Raw genomic sequence first — 25,772 nt, 5'->3', positions numbered from 1 at the left:
TCAAGATGTTTGTGACTTCCCTTTCTTCCACCATCGTTATTTTTTGAATAATATTTAGCTGGTACCAAGTGAAAGAAACTGGCCTCGTCTACGGGGCTGACAAATAACCACAATTAAGATCATTGCGAGGCTAATCGCCGACAACATACGACGTAGTACGACATAGTTTCAAATTCAAGATGTTTGTGACTTCCCTTTCTTCCACCATCGTTATTTTTTGAATAATATTTAGCTGGTACCAAGTGAAAGAAACTGGCCTCGTCTACGGGGCTGACAAATAACCACAATTAAGATCATTGCTAGGCTAATCGCCGACAACATACACGTATGTATGTAGTGAGAGTGCTATCGCTAAACCATATAAACATTAAAAGCCTTAACTCCATTGACAAACGACATGAAATACATTAGACTTGACAGTGGATGTTAGCAATAACAAAAGATTTTGAATTGAAAATTTCGTAACTCATCTTTCCAAGCACAAGATAGATTCCTGCCGAATTTTCGTGGACGAGGACCTGTTTCACCCAACCAGCAACGAAGTATTTATAAGCCTCCAAGCTCTTGAAGTTTTTCATATTTTCGTGAGAATAGGCTGATTTAGTGTGGACAAGATAATTGTAAATATCTGCGTAGCAGATGTCAGGCAGACAGGGCGAAGACAGTGGGTCGAAAAACATCGATTTGGGCATCAAATATGGATCTGGCGACTGTATAGAACGAAGCTTTTCCTCATAACGCCTTTTATGCAACAGATCCAGTGTGTTTGCGGCATCAGAAAGCACCGGGTCTTCCATGAAATGCATTTTAAATTCCGCCATCAATTGAAAACAATGCTAATACAGAGTCAAAATGACGGACAAGTGGGCGGAACCGTACAGCGAGCACGTGGTACGTGGGTAGGCTCTATAGCAAGATTAATTATGGCAGGGGTCTCCAAACCGGTCCTCAAGGGCCGCTGTGGGGCCTGGTTTTTGTTTCATCCGATCGAGTACCGACAGTTTAACCAATGAAGTTTCTGCTAAAACAAGCAGCACCTGACTGCAATCAACTGATTACACTTGTAAGACACCAGATCGTTGCATAGGCATTGTCTTGTTTTGTTGGAATGAAATCCTGCGCCCGCTGCGGCCCTATGTAGAATGGTTTGGAGACCACTGAATTATGGCATAAACAATGAAATCATTTTATAGACAGAGATATGTAGAGATATATTGTAATCAATTGGATACATAAAACTTGCTTTGAAAAATAAATTCTTTCATTTGTTTTTTCAGGTTGATCATAGAGCTAGTACAGAAAATGAACCCAACTCCAGTTCAGCCTTGCAATTTCTCCAACAACGTATTCCCCGACATTTATGAAATGGCACGCAAAGCCATCGAAGATGACTTCGCTAAAGCACGTAGTAGTTTCACCGTGACCACTGATAGTTGGACGTCCCGTGCTTCAGAGTGCAACTATCTAACTGTGACTGTCCACTATAATTCATTCCTGTCAAGTTGTACGGTCTCGGCGTAATTTGTACAAGTGAGCAATGATTTTTAAATGTGTACGCCGTACGTTACGTTCAAATTCTGCACGTTTTTTTTTCCTCCGTTCGTTAATACGTTGGTTGAATGACGCGATAAAAAGTCAGAGGCACAGAGAGGGAAGAGTGTTTGTTGAGACGCTGTAGCAAACGCAATGCTAGGCTAGGTGGCTCCAATATTTCCTGATTGTAGCCGACAGAACACAATCTGCGCCTAGATATCTCATGCATATAGAACTACATGCGAAATGACAGACTCGTTAGCGTTAGTAAACAGCCGCCATTTTAGAGCAGTAAACTTCTCAGAAAGGCTCTGTTGTAGTGAACCTTCCTAGTGAACCGAAGTAACGTTTTATCTAAAATACTCCTAAATCGACAAAATCTTGACTTGAGTCTATCTTTAAATGATGAAACAGTTTAAAAATTTTCACGTCAAAAGTAGACATAAGGGAACTAATGCAAAAACGGGAGCAATTTTATCAACTTTAACGGTTGACTGAGTACATTAAATGACCTCCAAACATAGCAAAGGTTACTATGTTTTTTTTTTTTGTTTTTTTTGAAAATGAAAGAAAAAACATGAAAGGTAACACCAGTTACTTTGCCAAGTAACTTTTTTACTACTGGGTGTGTATTTCAGTAGTCAGTCACTAAACTAGCCAAAGAGCTAAGAAGCATTTTAACTAGAGATGTCCCGATCGATGCCGATCGATCGGGTCCGATCACGTCATTTTCAAAGTATCGGAATCGGCAAAAAAATATCGGCCATGCCTTTTTTTCATATATTTACTGTATATTTTTTAATTAAATCGTTTTCTAATTGTATTTAACGTTACAGACATAATGTTACACTCATCCATAGTCTTTAGTTTATGCTTAAGGTAGGGTTATCAAATTTATCCCGATAAAGGCGGTAATTAATTTTTTAAAAAATTTATCACGTTAAAATATTTAACGCAATTAATGCATGCGTTGCACGACCCACTCACGCATTGTCACGCTCAATCTGTAATGGCGCCGTTTTACCTATATAGAGAGATAAAAGGCAGCGTAAAATGAGTAGAGTGAATTTTGGCAGCTTCTGGAGCCTTTTTTTAATAGGCTCCAGAAGCAATCCCTCTGCCTACGATTAGAAATATCATGTGAAGCAATGTGGGGAAGCAATGTAGCAATTGATCTTTTTCTTAATACCTTACATTGTTCCCCAACGCAGAGAAGATATATCAATTGGTAGCACTACGCACAGTCATGGTTCCACTTCCCATCATGCATTTGGGTTGAATGGCTGCAGTGTCATTTACTGAAAGCTCAACAAATACACTAGATGGCAATATTTAGACACAATATACAAAGTCACAAGTCTTTCTATCCGTGGATCCCTCTCACAGAAAGAATGTTAATAATGTAAATGCCATCTTGAGGATTTATTGTCATAATAAACAAATACAGTACTTATGTACTGTATGTTGAATGTATATATTCGTCCGAGTTTTATTCATTTTTTTCTTAATGCATTGCCAAAATGTTTATGATCCGGAAAAATTATCGGGAGTGATTGGAATTGAATCGGGAGCAAAAAAAAAAGCGATCAGATCGGGAAATATCGGGATCGGCAGATAGTCAAACTAAAACGATCGGGATCGGATCGGGAGCAAAAAAACATGATCGGAATAACCCTAATTTTTAACAGTCGAACATGTTTACATTTTAAGTGTTTTCATTTTCTTAAAAGCAAAATAAAGGCAGTTTAAAAAAAAAAATGCAAAAAGCAAACCAAAACCGAACCGAAACGTGATCCCAAAATCGAGATTCAGACCGAACTGTGGGCTAACTGAACCGTTGCACCCCTAATTTTTACATATGTATTTTTTTTTTTATAATTGCCATTTGTTGTGGTGTCAGTACTTCTCCAGTTAATCACTTCCTCTTGATTTTGGTGCATTTAGATAGAGGTCATTTCCTGTTGATTTTGGGTCACTTGCCTATTAACTTTGGGGCATTTACACACAGCTTCCTATTGATTTTAGGGCATTTCCTGTTAATTTTGCCCCATTTACAGCTAACACCCTATTGATTTTGGTACACTTCCTATTAATTTTGGCTTGTTTACGGGTTATTTCGGATTGACTTTGGGTCACTTCCTGTTAATTTCGGTGATTTTCTGGGTGACTTCCAGTTGATTTTTGGTAACTTTCCGTGGATTTTGGGTCACTTATTAATTTTGGCGCAATTGCGAATCACTTCCCGTTGATTTTGGGGGCATTTCAGAGTTTTATTAATTTTCATTTCAGATCGCTTTCTACTGATTTCGGGTCATTTGTGGCTGACTTCCTTTTTATTTGGGGTCGTTTCCGGTTGACCTCCTTTTCATTTTTGGGTCACTTCCTGTTAATTTTGAGACATTTAACTGGTCACCTCTGGATTTTGGGTCTTATTTTTTGGCATAATTATGGGTCACTTCTTGTTGATTTTGTGTCACATTCTGTTCATTTTGCAGAATCTTGGATAATTTACTGTTAATTTTTGTACATTTTCGGGCCACTTTGTGTTGATTTGGGGGCATTTTCATGAGGAATAACCTTTGGTTATGGACCCCATCAACACTAAAGTTGATGTAACAAAACAGATCATAGTTTTTAAATGAGTGTGCTATAAAGGGATAGACAACTGATAAAAAAATGAGTCACCTTAGCCCCTGGAAAGCCAATCCCAAAGTCCCCTGGTGGTCCAGGATTACCACTTGGCCCTCTGTCACCCTGTCAACAAACACAACATTTGATTAAAATGTTATTGTAAAATTGTAATTGGAGAAATAATCAAGTCAAATGGTTCATAGTTGTAACCTTTTTGTAGACAAAAAGAAGCCTGTTTGAATGTATCTTTGTGGAATTTTCTGTGAATTGTCTAAAATTTTCCCATGTGCTATAAATCAATTCATATTTGCCCTTCATAAAGACGTCTTTATGCAAAAGTTACGGGTCAGCCCGAGGGCTCGTTTGTTAAAGGTCGTTTACTGTAAGTCTTTGATTGTGAGACACACAAGGCAATGACACCAGCAAAAGTGATTTATGGACGATAAAAGGTCCCTGAATATTCAATCTTGATGCTTTTTGCATCTCGACATTTTTTAAAAATGTCATTGTGAGCCTTTTTTGACAGAAGTATTATTTACAGTAGTTAGGGTTTTTTAAGGAGTCCTAATAAAAGAGAAAATGACCCTAAATTGTCTGCTTCAAACCAGCCTAGAGGACATCCTATGTGTTTTTCTGCATGGCTTATTGAGACTTTTTTGTAGGTCCACTCTATATGGACATGTCTACCAAATTTCATGTCGCTTAGTCTAACAGGCTTCGGGGGCTGAATTTCCAAAACATACTTGGGTCACTTCTGAACCAATAGTCCACCTTATGCAAAATTAGCAGACTTCCTGTAAATTTTTGGGCATTGCTTCATAGACTTTTTTGTAGGTTTGCTTATGATGGACATGCCTACCAAATGTCATGTTGTTTAGTCAAACTGGCTTCAGGCGCTGAATTTTGAAAATATAGTGGAGGTCCCTTCGAAGCTAAATGGCTACACATTATTAGACTTCCTGTGTATTTTTAAACATGGATTCAATAGATTTTTTTGTAGGTCTACTAATTATGGACACGCGTACCAAATTTTGTGTTGCTTTGTTAAAACAGCTTCAGGGCTGAGGTTTTTAAAAAATACTTTGGTTCACTTCTTGGCAGACTTCCTGTGCATTTTCCAGCATTGCTTCTTGAGACTTTTTTGTGGGTCCACCCATGATGGACATACCTACAAAATTTAATGTTGCTCAGTCAAACATGCTTCAGGGGCTGAATTTTTAAAGTTACTTGAGATCACTTGTAAGTCAAAGTCTAAGACAGATTAGCAAACATCCTGTGCTTTTTTACACATGGATTCTTCAGACTTTTTTGTGGGTCTACTCTTGATATCAACCAATTTTTTTGTTGATTAGTCAAACCTCTTTCGAAGGCTGACTTTACAAGCCATACAAGGAGCCTTTCAAAGTCAAATATGCACTTCACGCCAAAGTGGAATATTTCCTGTGTATTTTAGCCGAATTAGCGGACTACTTGTATTTTCCAGCGTTGCTTCTTGAGACTTTTTTGTGGGTCTACACATGATGGACATGTCCACCAAATTTCATGTTGATTAGTCAAACCTGCTTTGGGGGCTGCATTTTTAAAAGATTCGGGTCACTTCTAAGCCAAATTTTCACTATATCCAAATTAGCAGAGTCGTTGTACATTTTTAGTCATTGCTTCATCGACTTTTTTTGTTGGTCTACTCATTATGGACTTCCCTACCAAATTTTCTGTTGCTCAGTCAAACCTGCTTTAGACTTTTATGATGCAAAACAATCTTTTTAACTCATTTCAGTCTGGATTTCGGCCACAACACAGCACCGAGACCGTGCTTATCAAAGTCCTAAATGATATTCGTCGGAATACCGATGCAGGCAAATCATCTGTTCTGCTACTATTGGATTTCAGCGCCGCATTCGACACGGTTGATCACAACATACTACTCAGCAGATTGGAACAGTGGGTAGGGCTTACTGACACTATTCTTCAGTGGTTCACATCCTATTTACATGATAGGGGTTTCTTTGTGTCAATCGGAAACCATTAGTCAGAACGAACCAAATTCACGTGTGGAGTCCCTCAAGGGTCAATTCTTGGACCACTCTTGTTTAGCATTTATATGCTTCCCTTAGCTCACATTATGGAACAGTATGACATCTCCTATCACGCCTATGCAGATGACACACAACTGTACATTTCTGTGTCCCCACATGATTATAGTCCCTTAGTCTCCCTGAGTAAATGCATTCATCAAATCAATGAATGGGTGTGCCAGAATTTTCTCCAGTTAAATGTGGAGAAGACAGAAGTGATCATTTTTGGGCCAAAAAGGAAAGGTCAAAGATAAGCAGGCACCTTAGCACAATGTCACTTACAGCTACAAATCAAGTCAGAAACCTTGGCGTAATTATTGACTCAGACCTAAAATTTGATAGCCAAGTCCGTCACTAAATCTGCTTATTACCACCAAAAAAATATAGCCAGAATTAAGGGGCTTCTGACTCAACAAGACATGGAAAACTTATGCATGCATTCATTTTCAGCAGATTGGACTATTGCAACGGTATATTTACAGGTCTTGATAAAAAATCAGTCAGGAAGCTGCAGCTAGTACAGAATGCTGCAGCCAGAGTCCTCACAAATACAAGGAAGCTGGACCACATTACACCGGTTTTGAAATCGCTACACTGGCTTCCAGTGAGTTAAAGGATAGACTATAAAATACTACTGCTCGTCTACAAAACACTTAATGGCCTTGGACCAAAATACATGCTTGATTTGTTAGATTCCTATGAGACATCTAGACCCCTAAGGTCATCTGGAACCGGTCTCCTGCATGTTCCAAGAACAAGAACCAAGCAGGGAGAGGCAGCATTTAGTCATTATGCTCCTCACCTCTGGAACAAGTTACCTGAACGTCTGAAGTATGCTCAAACTGTTAGCTCCTTTAAATCAGGGCTAAAAACGCTTTTGTTTAGCACTGCATATCCATAACTGTCTATATATTTCAATCTACTTGCTTTCTATTCCTCTTGTGCTTATCTCCATTGCTGATTTCAATTATTACTATTAGTAGTAGTTTTTGTTTTATTTTTATTCTATATGTGATTAAATGCGATTTTTATGTATAATTTATTTCCTATTTTGATTGTCTTGGTTTTTACGTTGTAGTGATTTAAATGTGATTTTTATGATCTTCATGTGATGTAAAGCACTTTGAATTGCCTTGTGTTGAATTGTGCTATATAAATAAATTTGCCTTGCCTTGCCTTGCCGAGGGGACTGAATTTTTAAAGTTACTGGAGGTCATTTATAAGCCAAATGTCTACATTTGAGACAAATTGGCAGACTTCCTGTGGACTTTTACACATGGGTTCTTGTGTTCTTGGGTTTTTGTGGGTACATGTCAACCAAATTTCATGTTGTTGGGTCAAACATACTTCAGGGGCTGAATTTTTTAATGATACTTGGGGTCACTTCCCAGCCAAATTTCCACTTTTAGCCAAATTAGCAGACTACTTCTACATTTTCCAGCATTGTTGAGACTTTTTTGTGGGTCTCCTCATGATGGACATCCCTACAAAATTTCATGTTGTTGAGTCACACCTGGGTAAGGGGCTAATTTTTTCAAATGTTACTTGGCGTCACTTCTCAGCTAAATGTCCACTTTTAGCCAAATTAGAAGACTTCCATTTTTTGACATTGCTTCTTGAGACTTTTTTGTGGGTCTACTCATGGACATCCATACCAAATTTCCTGGTGCTTAGTCAAACCTGCTTGGGGGCTGTTTTTACCGGAAGTCACTTGTAAGCCAAATACCTACCTTTAAGACACATTAGCAGACTTGCTTTGTATTTTTAGGCATGGGATCTTGACTTTTTGTGGGTCTACACATGATGGACATGTCAGCCAAATTTCATGTTGTTGAGGCAAACCTGCTCGTGGGGCTGAATTTTTAAATTATACTCTGCGTCACTTCTCAGCCAAATGCCCACTTTTAGCCGAATTAGCAGACTTCTTGTACATTTTCCAGCATTGCTTCTTGAGACTTTTTTGTGGGTCTCCTCATGATGGACATCCCTACAAAATTTCATGTTGTTGAGTCAAACCTGCTTCGGGGGCAGAATTTTTTAATGACACTTTGGGTCACTTCTCAGCCAAATTTCCACTTTTAGCTGAATTAGCAGACTCCTTTTACATTTGCATTGCTTCTGTGGACTTTTTTTTGTGGGTCTACGTATTGAAGGAGATAGTACCTTTTCTCGTAGGCACCGTCTAACTGTTTGCATTATTCCAACACATTTAATATAATCAGTCAAGGAATAGTATCTTTTCTCGTATTTACTGTTTGTATTACTCTAACACACCCAATATAAAATAAATAGCACTTATACCATACGGTTAACCCCAACCCTAAACCCTAACCTTTGATGCTGAGGGGGCAAAATCCACAACCCCCGTTGCCCTGACAACAGTAACTCCCGAATCCTCCTGTCCAATCCACAAACAATAATCCTAAACAACGCCGAAAGTACACCCTTCTTCTGCCCACAGGCCCCCCGCGAGAGCCTTCAAAAAGACTGAATGTTTAACTAATCGTCATTTTTAGGGAACCTTTTGTTGTTCCTTTGTTCCTTTCCTGGGTCCCTCTGTGCTGTTATGATTGCTGTCGACCTGAATAAAATTGTCAACTTGTGCTTCGAAGCGTTTTTCCAGCTTTCAAAATGGAGTCAGTACAAGGGGTTAAGACTAAGGTGAACGGGCAGAGTTTGGCCCTTCGGCCGGGTTGTCGGAGTCTCGCCTGCCGTGGTCGTTGGCGCTGCGTCAGCACGGTTCTGGCGGTTTGGCTGGCGTGGTTCCAGCAGTTGTTTAGTCAAATTGGCTATTGGGGCTGATTTTTTTTTAATGATACTTGGGGTCACTTCTCAGCCAAATGTCCACTTTTAGCTGAATTGGCAGACTGCTTGTACATTTTTAGACATTGCTTCTTGTGACTTTTTTGTGGGTCCACACATGATGGACATGTCAACCAAATTTCATCTCGTTGAGTCAAACCTGTTTATGGGGCTGATTTTTTAAAATGATACCTGGTGTCACTTCTCAGCCAAATTAGAAGACTTCTTGTACATTTTTAGACGTTGCTTCTTTAGACTTTTTTTTTGTGGTCTACGTATGATGGACATCCCTACAAAATGTTTTGTTGTTTAGTCAAATCGGCTTCAGAGGCTGAATTTTTTTAATGATACTTGGGGTCATTTCTTAGCCAAATTTCCAATTTTGGTCAAATTAGCAGACTTCTTGTACTTTTTCCAGCATTGCTTCTTGACACTTTTTTGTGTGTCTACACATGATGGACATGTCAACCAAATTTCATGTTGTTGAGTCAAACCTGGTTATGGGGGTGGTTTTTTAAATGATACTTGGCATCACTTCTCAGCCAAGACTTGTTGTACATTTTTTGAATTTTTTTTTGTGCGGCTACATATGATGGACATCCCTACAAAATGCTTTGTTGATTAGTGAAACCTCCTTCAGGGGCTGAATTTTTTAATGATACTTGGGGTCACTTCTCAGCCAAATGTACACTTTTAGCTGAATTAGCAGACTTCTTGTACATTTTCATGCATTGCTTCTTGAGACTTTTTTTGTGGGGCTACCCATGATGGACATCCCTACAAAATTTCATGTTGTTTAATCAAAACTGGTTCAGGGGCAGAATTTTCAAAATATACTTGGAGTCGCTTGTACATTTTTAGACATTGCTTCTTGTGACTTTTTTGTGGGTCTACACATGATGGACATGTCAACCAAATTTAATCTCATTGAGTCAAAGGGGTTTATGGGTCTGATTTTTTAAAATGATACTTGGTGTCACTTCTCAGCCAAATTAGAAGACTTCTTGTACATTTTTAGACATTGCTTCTTGAGACTTTTTTTGTGGTTCTACATCCCTACAAAATGTTTTGTTGTTTAGTCAAATCGGCTTCAGAGGCTGAATTTTTTAATGATACGTGGGGTCATTTCTTAGCCAAATTTCCAATTTTGGTGAAATTAGCAGACTTCTTGTACTTTTTCCAGCATTGCTTCTTGACACTTTTTTGCGTGTCTACACATGATGGACATGTCAACCAAATTTCATGTTGTTGAGTCAAACCTGGTTACGGGGCTGGTTTTTTAAATGATACTCGGCGTCACTTCTCAGCCAAATGTCCACTTTTAGCCAAATAAGAAGACTTCTTATTTTTAGACATTGCTTCTCAAGACTTCTTTTGTGCGGCTACATATGATGGACATTGCTACAAAATGCTTTGTTGAATAGTCAAACCTCCTTCAGGGGCTGAATTTTTTAATGATCCTTGGGGTCACCTCTCAGCCAAATGTCCTCTTTTAGCTGAATTAGCAGACTTCTTGTAAATTTTCATGCATTGCTTCTTGAGACTTTTTTGTGGGGCTACCCATCATGGACATCCCTACAAAATTTCATGTTGTTTAATCAAAACGGGTTCAGGGGCAGAATTTTCAAAATATACTTGGAGTGGCTGGCATTTATCTGAAAAAACCTTCACAGTTTAAACAGTCAAATTCTTAAAAAGTGAATATAAATTACTTTTTTTCCAGTTGGTCCCTCGGGGCCAAAATCTCCAGGTGGTCCCACCTCACCCTGTAAAACGCATGAAATGACTTAATCCAACATATACCAACAACATCAATACAGTGTTTTCCTTTTCTAACAGGTGTTAGAAACGGAATAGAAGAAGTCTTTCATGTTGTGTCGCCTCCCACAGCAAAACACGTTTTATTCGGACAAGCCAGCGTCCAGGTCGCCGCGTTAATCCCGCCGCACAAAGTCCAAGAAAAATATCCTGCGAGCCCGGATTCCCCTGCTTTTAGGACGAGGATTAGCCGGAAGCCAATATTCACATTCCATGAGTGCAGAGGTGAATAAACCCCAAATTCTGCTTCCACTCTCCTCATACGGCTCGCTTTGATGTACAGGTTTTGTAGCAAAAAGAAAGGATGGGAGAATATGTCACCGTTTTTGTTCATATTAGCGCAACAGTACAACGAAGAATGAAGGGAAAGTCATAGAAATAACAGTACGAGGTTGAAAGGGGACCTAAAGAAAATTTGAATGCCACGAACAAAGAGGTGTAACATGTGAGGGATTAAGGTATATTTTTTGACCCAAGAAAGTAGAAGAGGGAAAGATGACAAAAAGTGTTATGACTGCAAAGTCAAAAGGTTAAGAGAATAAAGTTCAAATAAATACAGTAAATAAGTTGCTACTCTTAGCAAATCAAAATGAAAAATAGAACTAAATATCTGATAAAAATTTGAAATTATTAGATTATTATGAAAAATATATGATTAAAGTTAAAATAAATCAAAACCTGCTGTTAAAAGAAAAAATATATAGTTTTTATATATAGTCTTGTCGCTTATCCATTTTGTAGAAACAATTGCTAATAACCTGACTTGTAATTATTCAATTGGTTTCAGAAATGGCGCATATAAAAGCTAAGACCCTCCCAAATGATGTTGAATGTACAAATATATATTTGTTTTACTGAAAAAAGATTGATCATTTAATGAATACATAAAGGTCAAATTTTGGCAAGAAAAAAGTTTCGTCGCAAAAATATAGAATATAGAAAGTAGTGTGAAAATTGAACAAAATATACTTCAAATACAAAAATGTTACATAACATATGCGAATTAAGTAGTGGTGCTGTGAGATCCAAATTTAATATTTTGTATGACTCCCATGGGCTTGAAGGACTGCATCCATGCGGTTCGGCGAGGATTCATACAATTTATTGATGAAGTCATCAGGAACATCAAAGAAAGCAGTCTTGCATGCCTCCCAGAGTTCATCAACATTCTTGGGTTTCGTCTTCCATGCTTCCTCTTTCATCCTGTTCATGTCTGGTGACTAGGCTCGCCAGTCCTGGAGGATCTTGAGCTTCTTTGCCTTGAGGAACTTTGAGGTAGAGATTGAAGTATGCGATAGAGCACCATCCTGCTGTAGAATTCGTCCCTTTTTATGGTCAGGAATGTAAGAGGCAGCTAAGATTTGTTGATATTTCAGACTATTTATGTTGCCTTCCACCCTGCAGATCTGCAGAGCACACCCCCATACTGGCTGTAACCCCAGAGCATGATTTTGCCAGCACCAAACTTCACTGTTTTGTGGCAAAAGGTGGATTTTTCAGATGAATCTTCCATTGAATTACACCACAGTCGCCGCAAATATTGCAGGAGACCTACTAGAGCCCACGTGGAGCCGAGATTCCCTCAGAAAACAGTGAAGTTTAGTGGTGGCAAAATCATGGTCTGGGGTTACATCCAGTAATGGGGTGTGCGAGAGATCTGCAGGGTGGAAGGCAACATAAATAGTTTGAAATATGAACAAATCTTAGCTGCCTCGTGCATTCCTAACCATAAAAAGGGACAAATTCTGCAGCAGGATGGTGCTTCATCACATACTTCAATCAAGATCCTCCAGGACTGGCCAGCCCAGTCGCCTGACATGAACAACTCTGGGAGGCATACAAGACTGCTTTCTTTGATGTTCCTGATGACTTAATCAATAAATTGTATGAATCCTCGCCGAACCGCATGGATGCAGTCCTTCAAGCCCATGGGAGTCACTTTCTTTTCTAGTGATAAAGAAAAACAAGATCAGACATTGATATGTGAACATATCTTGATGAAGAACTGAATATTTAATGGGGTGTCCTAATTTTTTCACATTGCTGTAAATTTATTAACGTAATGTCCATAAATTAAGAAAATAAAGATTTTTTTTTTTTCAGAGAAGGCAGCCATAAGAATAAAAAAAAACAAAAACAATATTGCTATATTTAATATAAAAACATTTTTTAGAATATTAAATATGAATTAAAATTCCAGAATACATCTTAATTATATATCGTGCTGCAACAATTTCCGATTAACTTGAGTAATTCGATTAGAAAAAAGATTCAGATTAAAATTTGCTGTTTCGAGTATTTAAATTGGCGTTGCAATGGTTTGTTTTGAAAGTGTTTGCATTTAGTTTTATCGTTTTGGGTGGATACACTGCCCTCTAATGGCCACAGTGAATATGACATAACTCATTTAACTTGGCTGAATCTAGCTGCTCCCTGTTAAGACCAACATAAGCTAGGGTTTTGTTTGAGCTTGTTTTTTTTTTTAATGCATTCTGAATTTAGTTTATAGGTATATTTACTTTTTTGTTGGAAAATGTGTTTGAACAATTTGTTAAGAGCGTTGTAAAAAAAAAAAAAAAAGTTGGCATTTCATAGCATTTAAGCTAGCAGACTTTTACGATGCAAGTTAGCCCATTATTCTTTTGTTGTACTCAGAACTTCATTTATTTTCTTATACCGTTTGAGGCTAAGTTGAGGTATTTTAATTTTTTTTATGTTCCTAATCCAATTACTCGATTATTCGAACTAGTTCATAGATTAATCGACTACTAAAATAATCGATAGCTGCAGCCCTAATTGTGTACATAATATTACATTTTTACTAGAGTAATCTGATATTATCGGGATATTGGCAATGAAAGCATTTTAATATGATTTCAGATAATATTGACATCATTTTTTCCCCATTGTCGGTTTTGGGCCAATATTCATGTTTCCTTCAAAAGTGAATGTAGAAGCCTTCTGCCTTTGTACAAGGGCTGGTCACAGCTTAGTACAGCAGTTAGTCTTGTTGACCATTAGATGTCTCCAAACTAAGATATTTGGGGTTTATTATGTAAGTAGACCATTTGCATTCATGGTGCAAAAATTAAATGAATAAATGATTAAAAAATATTGAATTATAAACTCATTACATACCTCATTCACTGTACTCTAGCTGTGTGCTTTTGTTGTTATTTTGAGCATGAAGCACTATATGAGCCATATGTGATATGGCACTGCGAAAAAAAACTGATGTTTGCACTTTTATGAGTTCTACAATAAATATAGTGGTGCAATATAGGCACTTTTTCAATAACTTCAGTTGAAGTTATCTTATTTTTCAGAGAATGTTCATTGGAAAACATTGAAGTTGTTACATTTATCATTATTAAAGCATGGGCATAACAAACTGGGGCATCACAATACAATAAACCAGAATACGTTAAGTCCATGACCGCATATATTGGTAGCGGTTCGATATCGGTATCGGATTTTTGGAGTTGGACAATATCGGGAAATCCGTTATTGGTTAAAAAGTCATTTTAGGGCAATCAGTAATTTTATTGTTGAAGAATTTAATGCCCCCTAGTAAAAAAAATTTGGGTAGAAAATTTATATATTTTGATTCAAACATAATATTCCTTCAGAAAATTCTATATTCTTGAGAAACCATTGCCATTTTTCACATTTTTCCACTATTTTGCTCTTTAATAAATCAATAAAGTTCTATAACATTTCAAAAAAAAATTTTTTTTACCTGTTTTCCCTTTGCTCCTTGTGGTCCAACCACCCCCTGCAATCCCTGAAAGGTGCCATCAAACGGATTATTATGAAGGCTAATTGTGAGCTAATATTTTTAGTCAGGTACATACCTGGTCACCTTTTCCGCCCGGAGGCCCACAGTCTCCCCTCTCCCCCTGAGAAATGATTAATACATCATTTTAATACATCATCTTTACCACGATTAACTCCTTGGCTGCCATAGAATCATATAAATATCCGTATTGGACATCTATCACAGTCAATGGTAGCCAAGGAGTTAAATATGGACTTAAAAAAAAAAAGGCCTCTCACCTTGCTTCCCTTGAAACCTGAACGCCCCTGCAAGACAATTAATTAATTCCGTCGTAATTAACTCACGATTAATCGCATTTCCTCTATAGACAATTTGCGATTAATTGCAACTTGATAACAATTTTCTACAATTAACTAATGGCAATTTGTATTTTTTTAATAGTTAACTTGCGATTAAACGCAAATAGTCACATTTTTCAATTGTTAACTCACAATTGACAACTAATTTTTTAATAGTCAACCCATGCTTAATTGCAAATTTGTCCCATTTTGCTATAGTTAACCTGCGATTAACTACAAATTGCTTCAAAATAGTGCACTTGTAATTAATTCAGTTCAGAATTAAATAGATAGTAACAACACCCATTTACAGCAATAGACGTTCAGTTCATTTTGACTCCCAGTTAAAATGGATTACACGTCTATTCACACCATTGTTAACCACAGTGTTAAAACATTCACTTTGAACAAAAACAAAATTAGCTAAAAACAAGATTAGCTAAAACCAGATTTACCTGTAGGCCGTCACTTCCCGGTCGACCGTCCACACCCGGCTCCCCCTGAAAGGTGAAACGGACCCATAACCACCAACATAATTATTTTTCCATCCAATTAAATTCTCATATATGATGTCCTACCCTGATGCCTTTGGAGCCGGGCGGGCCCCTCGGACCTGGATCTCCTTTTCGGCCCTGAATCGAGACATTTTCCCATTCAAAATCCTGTTTTTAGGTTCCATTGCCGGTGCTCGCTAGCTCACCTGAGCTCCTGGCGGGCCTGGCTCTTTGCTTTCGCACATGCACGCCTGACTTTCAGGACACTGATTATAAAAAATCACAAGAGATGAGTCAGACGGATTGTTCAGGTTGGTAACGTTGAACTAAATTTTGTTATACACTGGGGTAAATAAGTGTTTAGTCAACCACCAATTGTGCAAGTTCTCCTACTTGAAAAGATGAGAGAGGCCTGTAATTGTCAACATGGGTAAATCTCAACCACGAGAGACAGAATGTGAAAAAAAAACAGAAAATAAAAGAATTTATTTCCAAATTAGAGTGGAAAATAAGTATTTGGTCACCTACAAACAAGCAAGATTTCTGGCTGTCAAAGACGTCTAATTTCTAACGAGGTCTAATGAGGCTCCACTCGTTACCTGTATTAAAGGCACCTGTTTTAACTCATTATCGGTATAAAAGACACCTGTCCACAAGTCAGTCACACTCCAAACTCTACTATGGCCAAGACCAAAGAGCTGTCGACATAATTGTAGACCTGCACCAGGCTGGGAAGACTGAATCTGCTATAGGTAAAACGCTTGGTGTAAAGAAATCAACTGTGGGAGCAATTATTAGAAAATGGAAGACCTACAAGACCACTGATAATCTCCCTCAATCTGGGGCTCCATGCAAGATCTCACCCCGTGGCATCAAAATGATAACAAGAACGGTGAGCAAAATACAAGAACCACACGGGTGGACCTAATGAATGACCTACAGAGAGCTGGGATCACAGTAACAAAGGCTACTATCAGTAACACAATGCGCCGCCAGGGACTCAAATCCTGCACTGCCAGACGTGCCCGCCTGCTGAAGCCAGGACACATCCAGGCCCGTCTGCGGTTCGCTAGAGAGCATTTGGATGATCCAGAAGAGGACTGGCAGAATGTGTTATGGTTAGATGAAACCAAAATAGAACTTTTTGGTAGAAACACAGGTTCTCGTGTTTGGAGGAGAAAGAATACTGAATTGCATCCGAAGAACACCATACCCACTGTGAAGCATGGGGGTGGAAACATCATGCTTTGGGGCTGTTTTTCTACAAAGGGACCAGGACGACTGATCTGTGTAAAGGAAAGAATGAATAGGGCCATGTATCGAGAGATTTTGAGTGAAAATCTCCTTCCATCAGCAAGGGCAGTGAAGATGAGACGTGGCTGGGTCTTTCAGCATGACAATGATCCCAAACATACAGCCAGGGCAACAAAGGAGTGGCTTCGTAAGAAGCATTTCAAGGTCCTGGAGTGGCCTAGCCAGACTCCAGATCTCAACCCCATAGAAAATCTGTGGAGGGAGTCGAAAGTCTGTGTTGTCCAACGACAGCCCCAAAACATCACTGCGCTAGACGAAATCTGCATGGAGGAACGGGCCAAAATACCAGCAACAGTGTGTGAAAAGGTTGTGAAGAGTTACAGAAAACATTTGGCCTCAGTTATTGCCAACAAAGGGTACATAACAAAGTATTGAGATGAACTTTTGGTATTGACCAAATGCTTATTTTCCACCATGATTTGCAAATAAATTCTTTAAAAATTAAACAATGTGATTTTCTGTTTTTTTTTTCTTTCCACATTCTGTCACTCGTGGTTGAGGTTTACCCATGTTGTTAATTACAGGCCTCTTTAATATTTTCAAGTGAGAAAACTTGCGCAATTAGTGGTTGACTAAATACTTATTTGCCCCACTGTATATGTTTTTAAAACTTACCTCTTGTAAGACGACTTCTCCCTGAAAGCAAAATAGTTAGTACTAATCAATTTGCAAGGTATCATATTTTTCGGTCTATAAGTTGCACTTGCCCCCAAAAAAAGCATAAACAGGAAAACGGGGGAAAAATACATATATAAGTCTCAGTGAAGTATATGGAAATCAATCATATGGAGACCAAAAACAAAAATTATACAACGTTCGTTCATCCGACCCTCCTAGTCAAAATGGATTGGACTTCGAGCACCATCAATGCCACGAGAAGATGAGCATTCACAGCCATTCTTCCTGGTTTAAATGAACTAGACGTCTATCATTGTCAATGGCATGCAATCCATGAAATACTGCATTATGGGGAAAAAAAAACTGGAGCGTTACTCTGGCAGGCACTACAGGGCCATACCAGCCAAAACAAACAGACTGAGAGACAGCTCCTTTCCAAGAGCTGTCACCATTCTCAACTCATATTGGCACTGAAATGTTACTGTCATTGCACTGCTAATACTACAACATTGTCACATGCATCTCACGAAGTATTATGTTCTCTGACATCTTCCAGTATACAGTAAGTGAAAGTCTATCGTTGACAATGGCAGGCAATTTTTCGTCACTTCCATGTCATTTTAATATACTTACACGTCACTTCCTGTAACTTTTGGATTATTTCCTGTTGATTTTTCGGCGTTTCCAGATTACATCCTGATGATTTCATTCACGGTGCTAGACGTCCAATTCATGTTGACTGGGGGGGTGAAAGTGTTGTCATCAACACTTTCTGGCTGTGACTCAGTAAGTCTTTGCCTCTTTTCTTCCTTCAACTTCTATGTCAAAACTTCCTTACTCAACTTGTTCAGAACAAACCAAATTAGATGTTCACTGAGCCACCATCAGCAGTTTTTTCAAAACTATTATTTCATTATTACAGAAATTGAAGTGAAGAGAAGGGACAAATATGGTTGCCTATATAAAGTAGAGACACACGGGTCGAAATAGCCTTGGAACGGGGGGTAATTCATTATTAAAGTAGAAAACTAAGAGAAAATTACATATTATTAAAATAAAAAAAAAAAATCCCCTTCAGTATTTGCTTGAACACGGTTTAATAGGGTAACACTGTTTGTTTTTAACCACCAGATGTCCTCAGACTCCTCACCACACACCCAGGTCACAGAGGAACAGCGTGCAGGGGGAGGAGGGGGGTTTATGGCTTAGCAGCACACAGATGGCTTAAAAAATGTTTTTAAGGTGTTTTCAATGTTCAAGTACTCGGTGGCGTGCCTGCACAGTCGCCCAGCACACACATACGCACACAAAAAGAGCCCAGTCAAAAGGGGCACTTAGGGCATGTAGGGGCAAAGGGGCAGGTGCTCAAGCACCCCCCCTGCACGTGCCTAGTGCACACACTCGGTCACAACAACGGTTATATGGCGCCAATGTCAAAATGAAAGCATGTGATTTTGTATGTACTGGATGAATAAGCCACAGCATGAAACCCCACAGGCCGGATTGAAACCTTGGCGGGCCGCTTCCAACCCACGCGCCGTACATTTGACTTGCTTTCGAGCATTGATGTCAAACTCAAGGCCTGTGGGCCAGATTTGGCCCGACACATCATATTTATGTTTTATTTCATGTTTCTTGCTAAAATGATATTTTTAAAGAAATTCTGTAGTCCCAAATTAAATGTCAAGGACTACAGAAATCACCCAATATTAATTCATTATCTACCGCTTAATCCGGGGTCGATTTTTATAATAATGATTTTCCCTTTATAATTTTGAATATTGATAAATCTCAAAAAAAATAAATAAAAAAAAATAGATTACAAACAGAAATTAAAAATAATTTAAAAACATAATAACGAAAAAAAAGTATATATTCCTTTTGTTTTAAATTAAACAAAGGGTAAAAAATATATAACCTTATGTTTAATGCAATATTTAGTATTTCTCCCTTTTTCAATTGCAAAAAATTAAATCAGTTTTGAGAAATGAAATTGGAAAATCTGTAAAACTATTTTGAGAGGCTAAAAAAAGACCATTTGGACATTTTGGGGGTCAAAATGATTCATCAACCTTCAAAATAGTCGTTAATTCATTTGTACATCAATTAGTTGTAGTCATTCGATAATAAATTAGTTGCCGTATCATTGTTGCAACCCTAGTTAACAGACGTAATTGCCCACCGAAGGAAACCTTAACTACAAAGGCGGCTCGTGACAAAGATGTTTGACACCCCTGTATAAAGTCTCCATCTTCAGTATTACTTCTGAACAATTCTGCCAACTTAAAAGTAGAGCACACACCTAAAGTTTCCTTCTCGAAGCTGTTAGTGTGACACACCTTGACTATAGGTCGCAAGTTCAGTCAAACTATTAAAAAAGTGCGACTTATGGGCCGTAAAATACGCCTATATATATACCAAGATATTTGCTCACCATCTCTTTGAGCAGTTTTTGTTCTAGCTGAGGGTCTTGGAGGCTCTGCACAAATTGCTCGGCAGGGGAGCTAGCCATGGCCCGCAGCTTAGCGCTGTTTGCCCCCCGCCTGGCCGTGTCGGACAGCCCCACGGCGAACACCTTGATGCCGAGTTCCTTAGCCCGGACAGCGGCCGCCACCACATCGGGATTACGCGGGTGGTCGGCGCCGTCGGTCATCAGCACGGCCACGCGCACGGCCTCCTCAGGGGTCTCGTCGACCAGCAGCCGGGTGGCGTTGCCAATGGCATAGGTGGTATAGGTGCCGTGGCCGATGTAGCTCATGACGCTGACGCGGCCGTGGAAGGCATCCAGGTCGGTCCACTCGGAGAAGCGGCGCTCCACTGACACGGAGCTGCTGTACTGCAGGGCGGCCATGCGCACGCTGGGCGTCCAACCGGCGACCTGCAGCATGGACAGACGCGTGCTGAAGCCCAGCACAAAGGCCTTCTGCTTCTCGAACAGGAAGATCTTGGCGCTCTCGGAGCTGTCCAGGATGAAGACCACGTCCAGGGAACACGGAACACCTGTTGTGTATTCACACATCATGCAAGATTCACTTGACTTTGAATAAGCCCCACCATCCTGGTTTTGTAAACAACAAAGACAACCCTGTGAAAACTGTTTGTATTAACATCAAACCATTTAGTGTCATGGATGAACATCCATGAACATCATTATTTACTCATTCACTCACCCAGTAACCAAGTGTCCAATGAACTGACTGACCTCACTACTCAGCCAGCTAAATATGAAAGACAAAATCTTGGATGAAGCAACATATCTACCAACCAACTAACTAACCGACCATTTGCCAATCGAATTAACTAAACTCACCCACCAACTAAACAACTGTTCAAATAACTGACTGACCTAACTAGACAATCAAGTAAGCATCAGTGCCTTGCATGTATCTTACTTACCAACCAGCCAACTGTGCCACTTACTAACCAAGTTAATGTGTAAACTAATTAAACTCACTCAAACACTAATGATTTAACCAACTAACTGACCGATAATCTGAACTAACTAAACTCACCCAATCACCAACTAACTGGACAACCATTAGCCAATTAAATTACAGAGGGGCAAATAATTATTTAGTCAACCACCAATTGTGCAAGTTCTCCTACTTGAAAAGATTAGAGAGGCCTGTAATTGTCAACATGGGTAAACCTCAACCATGAGAGACAAAATGTGGGGGAAAAAAACAGAAAATCACATTGTTTGATTTTTAAAGAATTTATTTCCAAATTAGAATGGAAAATAAGTGTTTGGTCACCGACAAACAAGCAAGATTTCTGGCTGTCAAAGAGGTCTAACATCATCTAACGAGGTCTAATGAGGCTCCACTCGTTACGTGTACTAATGGCATCTGTTTTAACTCATTATCGGTATAAAAGACACCTGTCCACAAACTCAGTCACACTCCAGACTCCACTATGGCCAAGACCAAAGAGCTGTCGAAGGACACCAGAGACAAAATTGTAGACCTGCACCAGGCTGGGAAAACTGAATCTGCAATAGGTAAAATGCTTGGTGTAAAGAAATCAACTGTGGGAGCAATTATTAGAAAATGGAAGACATACAGTACCACTGATAATGTCCCTCGATCTGGGGCTTCATGCAAGATCTCACCCCGTGGCGTCAAAATGATAACAAGAACAGTGAGCAAAATTCCCAGAACCACAAGGGGGGACCTAGTGAATGACCTACAGAGAGCTGGGACCACAGTAACAAAGGCTACTATCAGTAACACAATGCGCCGCCAAGGACTCAAATCCTGCACTTCCAGACATGTCCCTCTGCTGAAGAAAGTACATGTCCAGCCCGTCTGCGGTTCGCTAGAGAGCATTTGGATGATCCAGAAGAGGACTGGGAGAAAGTGTTATGGTCAGATGAAACCAAAATACAGTAGAACTATTTGGTAGAAACACAGGTTCTCGTGTTTGGAGGAGAAAGAATACTGAATTGCATCCGAAGAACACCATACCCACTGTGAAGCATGGGGGTGGAAACATCATGCTTTGGGGCTACTTTTCTGCAAAGGGACCAGGACGACTGATCAGTGTAAAGGAAAGAATGAATGGGGCCATGTATCGAGAGATTTTGAGTGAAAATCTCCTTCCATCAGAAAGGGCATTGAAGATGAGACGTGGCTGGGTCTTTCCGCATGACAATGATCCCAAACACACAGCCAGGGCAACAAAGGAGTGGCTTCGTAAGAAGCATTTCAAGGTCCTGGAGTGGCCTAGCCAGTCTCCAGATCTCAACCCCATATAAAATCTGTGGAGGGAGTTGAAAGTCCGTGTTACCCAACGACAGCCCCAAAACATCACTGCTCTAGAGGAGATCTGCATGGATGAATGGGCCAATATACCAGCAACTGTGTGTGAAAAGCTTGTGAAGAGTTACAGAAAACGTCTGGCCTCCGTTATTGCCAACCAAGAGTACATAACAAAGTATTGAGATGAACTTTTGGTATTGACCAAATACTTATTTTCCAGCAACATTTGCAAATAAATTCTTTAAAAATCAAAAAATGTGATCTTCTGTTTTTTTTCCCCACATTCTGTCTCTCATGGTTGAGGTTTACCCATGTTGACAATTACAGGCCTCTCTAATATTTTCAAGTGGGAGAACTTGCACAATTAGTGGTTGACTAAATACTTATTTGCCCCTCTGTACATGTCTTGTCTTGTCCCCACTGTAGCTTACATACCAACTAGCCAACCATCCCACTTACTAACCAAGTAAATGCGTGACTGACAAATTAACTAATTAAACTCACTCACTCACTCAACCACTAATGATTTAACCAACAAACTGACCAATTGTCTGAACTCCCTAATCTCACTCACCCAACCACCAACTAACTGACCAACCATTAGCCAATTAAATTAACTGAAATGACTCATTCAACCACCCACTCAGCAACTAACCAACCCTCTAAACTCACTCAGCAACTAACTGATTGATCGATGAAACTAATTAAGCTCACTCACTCAACCACCAACTAACTGACCAACCATTAGCCAACTGTACTGGAATTACTCATTCAACCACCCAACACCAACTAACCGACCCACTAAACTCACTCACTCACCAACTAACTGACTGATTGATGAAACTAATTAACCTCACTCACTCAACCACTAACTAACTGACTGGCCAACTGTGTGTCAGTTAAATTAAAGTTATTCGTTCCATCAACCACTAACTAATCGACTGAAAATTAACATCACTGACCAACCCACAGACTAACTACTACCCAACTGACTGATTGGTTGACTCTTTGTCCTCTGAATTAACAACCGTAATTTTCAAACTATAAGCTGCTACTTTTTCCCCTCATTTTGAATCCTGCGGTTTATAGTCCAGTGCAGCTTATTTGTTGATTTATTTGGGTTAATAGGTAACGCTTTATTTGACAGTGGCGTCATAAGACCGTCATAATTATGACATGACACTATCATGGGCATTACTGAATGCTTATGACAGATGTCATTAATGGTCATTTGGCAAATTATGGCCTTAACTCCATTTATGTCCAGCTCGGATCTTTTACAACTATTCAAAAGTGAGATAATTTGCCGGATGACATCATGAAATAGCATCTGTTATAAGCATTCGTTAATGCTCATGACAGTGCCATAATTATGATTATCCTATGACAGTCCTATGACGCCACTGTCAAATAAAGTGTTACCAAACTCCATAACTGGCAATTAATGAAGCAACTGGAATAGTGCTGCAACAATTAATCGATTAACTCGAGTATTCGATGAGAAAAAAAAATTCAAATAAAATTTTGCTGCTTCGAGTATTCGTTTAATTAAAGTGGTGTTTTAAAGGTTTGTTTTGAAACGGTTTGAATTTAGTTTTATTGATGTGGGTGGATACACGGCCCTCTAGTCAACCTCATTTCACATGGCTGAATCCATCTGCTCCCTGTTAAGACCAACATTAGCTAAGTTTTTGTTTGAGCTAATGTTTTTTTAATGCATTTGTAATTTAGTCCATAGGTATATTTAGCCATTTTTTGTGGGAATATGTGTCTGAACCATTTGTTAGCAGCATTGTAAAAAAAAAGTTAGCATTTTATAGCATTTAAGCTAGCAGACTAAGTTAGCCAACTCTTCTTCTGTTGTACATAGATCTTCATTTTATGATATTTTTTTATACCATTTGAGGCTCAGCTGAGGTATTTTAATTTTTTTTGTTCCTTATCCGATTACTCGATTATTCGAACTAAATAGTTCATCGATTAATCGACTAAAATAATCGATAGCTGCAGCCCTAAACTGGAACGTAACTGAAGAAATAATTAGCACAGAACATGAATTTGATTGTTATTTACATCAGTAGCGCTGCAATTCATGCTAGGAGGTATGTTGGATGACAACAGTGTTGACAGCAGGTGGCAGTGGAGGTTGATTGTCTCCTGCAAGGGAGCAGTGATGGCCAAATGTAGCTTTGGAGCCAATTGGTTTAAAGTTTCATGGTGGTTTGTTTGATCTTCTGACAGTCTTATGATGCCGCTGTCAAATAAAGTGTTACCGGTTGATATCTTTTGGTGAAAATATCCCATAAACTGTGAGGACGGCTGTGGCTTCTAGTCAAGTTCAGCGTATCTATGAACAAATGTCGTTTTCGAGTCAAATTTGGTGGATGGCGACTTATAGTCAGATGTGCCTTATCGTCCGAAAAGTACGGTAATACCACTAACTCAACCAGCCTCTTTGCAACTAAATGACTGAATAGTTCAATTCAAACCAACTCACTTACCAACTACTTTAAGTAATTAACAGACTGACTAACCAACCAACCATTAGTCAATCAAATCAACTAAACTCACTCAACAAACGACTAACTGGCTGACTGACTGACTTAACTCACTCAACCACACAACCACTAAATGACTAACAGTTATTCAGTCAGTTTAAAAAACTAAACTCATTCATGTAACCAACCGACCGACCGACCAACCAACGAACCATTAGTCAGTCAAATTAACTAAACTCACTCAACAAACCACTAACTGGCTGACTGACTGTCTTAACTTACTCAACCACACACCCACTAATTGACTAACAGTTATTCAGTCAGTTTAAAAAACTAAACTCATTCATGTAACCAACCAACCAACCAACCAACCAACCAACCAACCAACCAACCAACCAACCAACCAACCAACCAACCAACCAAGCGTGAGATAATTTCACCTGATTTTCTAACTAACCCTACAACTAACCCAGTCAGACTCACTACCCACTAACTGATTACCGTAAGCATAACTTACTTGGCAAAACTAAGTCAATTTAAATTACATAAGCGTCAAAGACAATTTCAAGAGCACCCTGTCCATCTTGCCCTCACCATTTGGTCCATGTTCATACAGCTTGTAGTTGTTCCTACGTCCATTGCGCCTCTGGCCAGCAGTTCCATGCAGCGAAGCCTCCAGCAGGAGGAGGATCCACGCGAGTCCCCTCAACTTGCATGCCTCCATCCTGCTCACCCATACAAGACATAATTCAAACTCATTCACAACAATGAAGAGACCAACTAACTAACCACACCCAAAAACAAGTCAATGCATTTGAATAGGGTTACTAATATTGTATGCATGCATGCAAATTACCAGTACTTTAATACATATTGTAAGTTACACATGCATTGATAAAAATAATTGTCATGTGTTTTTTAACATGTCAAGTTGAAAAAAGAACCCCAAAATTTGCAAAAAAAAGTTGATGAAGTGTGTAAAAATGTACCCAGAATGTCATTGGAACGAGGCCACTCGTTGCAGTCCGGTCACCTGGGGTCCTTTCGGGGGCATCCCACCTTGGAAAACCCGACTCTGACTGACTGTGGGAAAAGCTGATGTGCGCTTCAGTG

The 25,772-nt window shown here is 39.2% G+C and overlaps 1 protein-coding gene across 1 annotated transcript in view; it reads right to left on the bottom strand.

The window, feature by feature from the left end:
- Positions 1 to 25,772, bottom strand: part of col28a1b (collagen, type XXVIII, alpha 1b) — a 41,613-nt gene extending 15,841 nt beyond the window's left edge. Inside the window, exons 1-12 of the mRNA XM_057835006.1 lie at positions 25,649 to 25,772; positions 25,254 to 25,384; positions 19,836 to 20,401; positions 17,399 to 17,419; positions 15,676 to 15,735; positions 15,554 to 15,607; positions 15,431 to 15,475; positions 14,916 to 14,942; positions 14,714 to 14,758; positions 14,599 to 14,643; positions 10,754 to 10,807; positions 4,219 to 4,287 (exon numbers count right to left, since the gene is read on the bottom strand). Coding sequence (XP_057690989.1) covers positions 4,219 to 4,287; positions 10,754 to 10,807; positions 14,599 to 14,643; positions 14,714 to 14,758; positions 14,916 to 14,942; positions 15,431 to 15,475; positions 15,554 to 15,607; positions 15,676 to 15,735; positions 17,399 to 17,419; positions 19,836 to 20,401; positions 25,254 to 25,383 — 1,116 coding nt within the window. The 5' untranslated portion in view covers position 25,384; positions 25,649 to 25,772. The remainder of the gene's footprint in view (positions 1 to 4,218; positions 4,288 to 10,753; positions 10,808 to 14,598; positions 14,644 to 14,713; positions 14,759 to 14,915; positions 14,943 to 15,430; positions 15,476 to 15,553; positions 15,608 to 15,675; positions 15,736 to 17,398; positions 17,420 to 19,835; positions 20,402 to 25,253; positions 25,385 to 25,648) is intronic.

This window comes from Corythoichthys intestinalis, chromosome 4, assembly GCF_030265065.1.
Source record: "Corythoichthys intestinalis isolate RoL2023-P3 chromosome 4, ASM3026506v1, whole genome shotgun sequence".
In the NCBI taxonomy this organism is placed as follows: Eukaryota; Metazoa; Chordata; class Actinopteri; order Syngnathiformes; family Syngnathidae; genus Corythoichthys; species Corythoichthys intestinalis.
The sequence above is the reverse complement of the archived record's forward strand: the minus strand, read 5'-3'. Positions and strand labels throughout refer to the sequence as shown.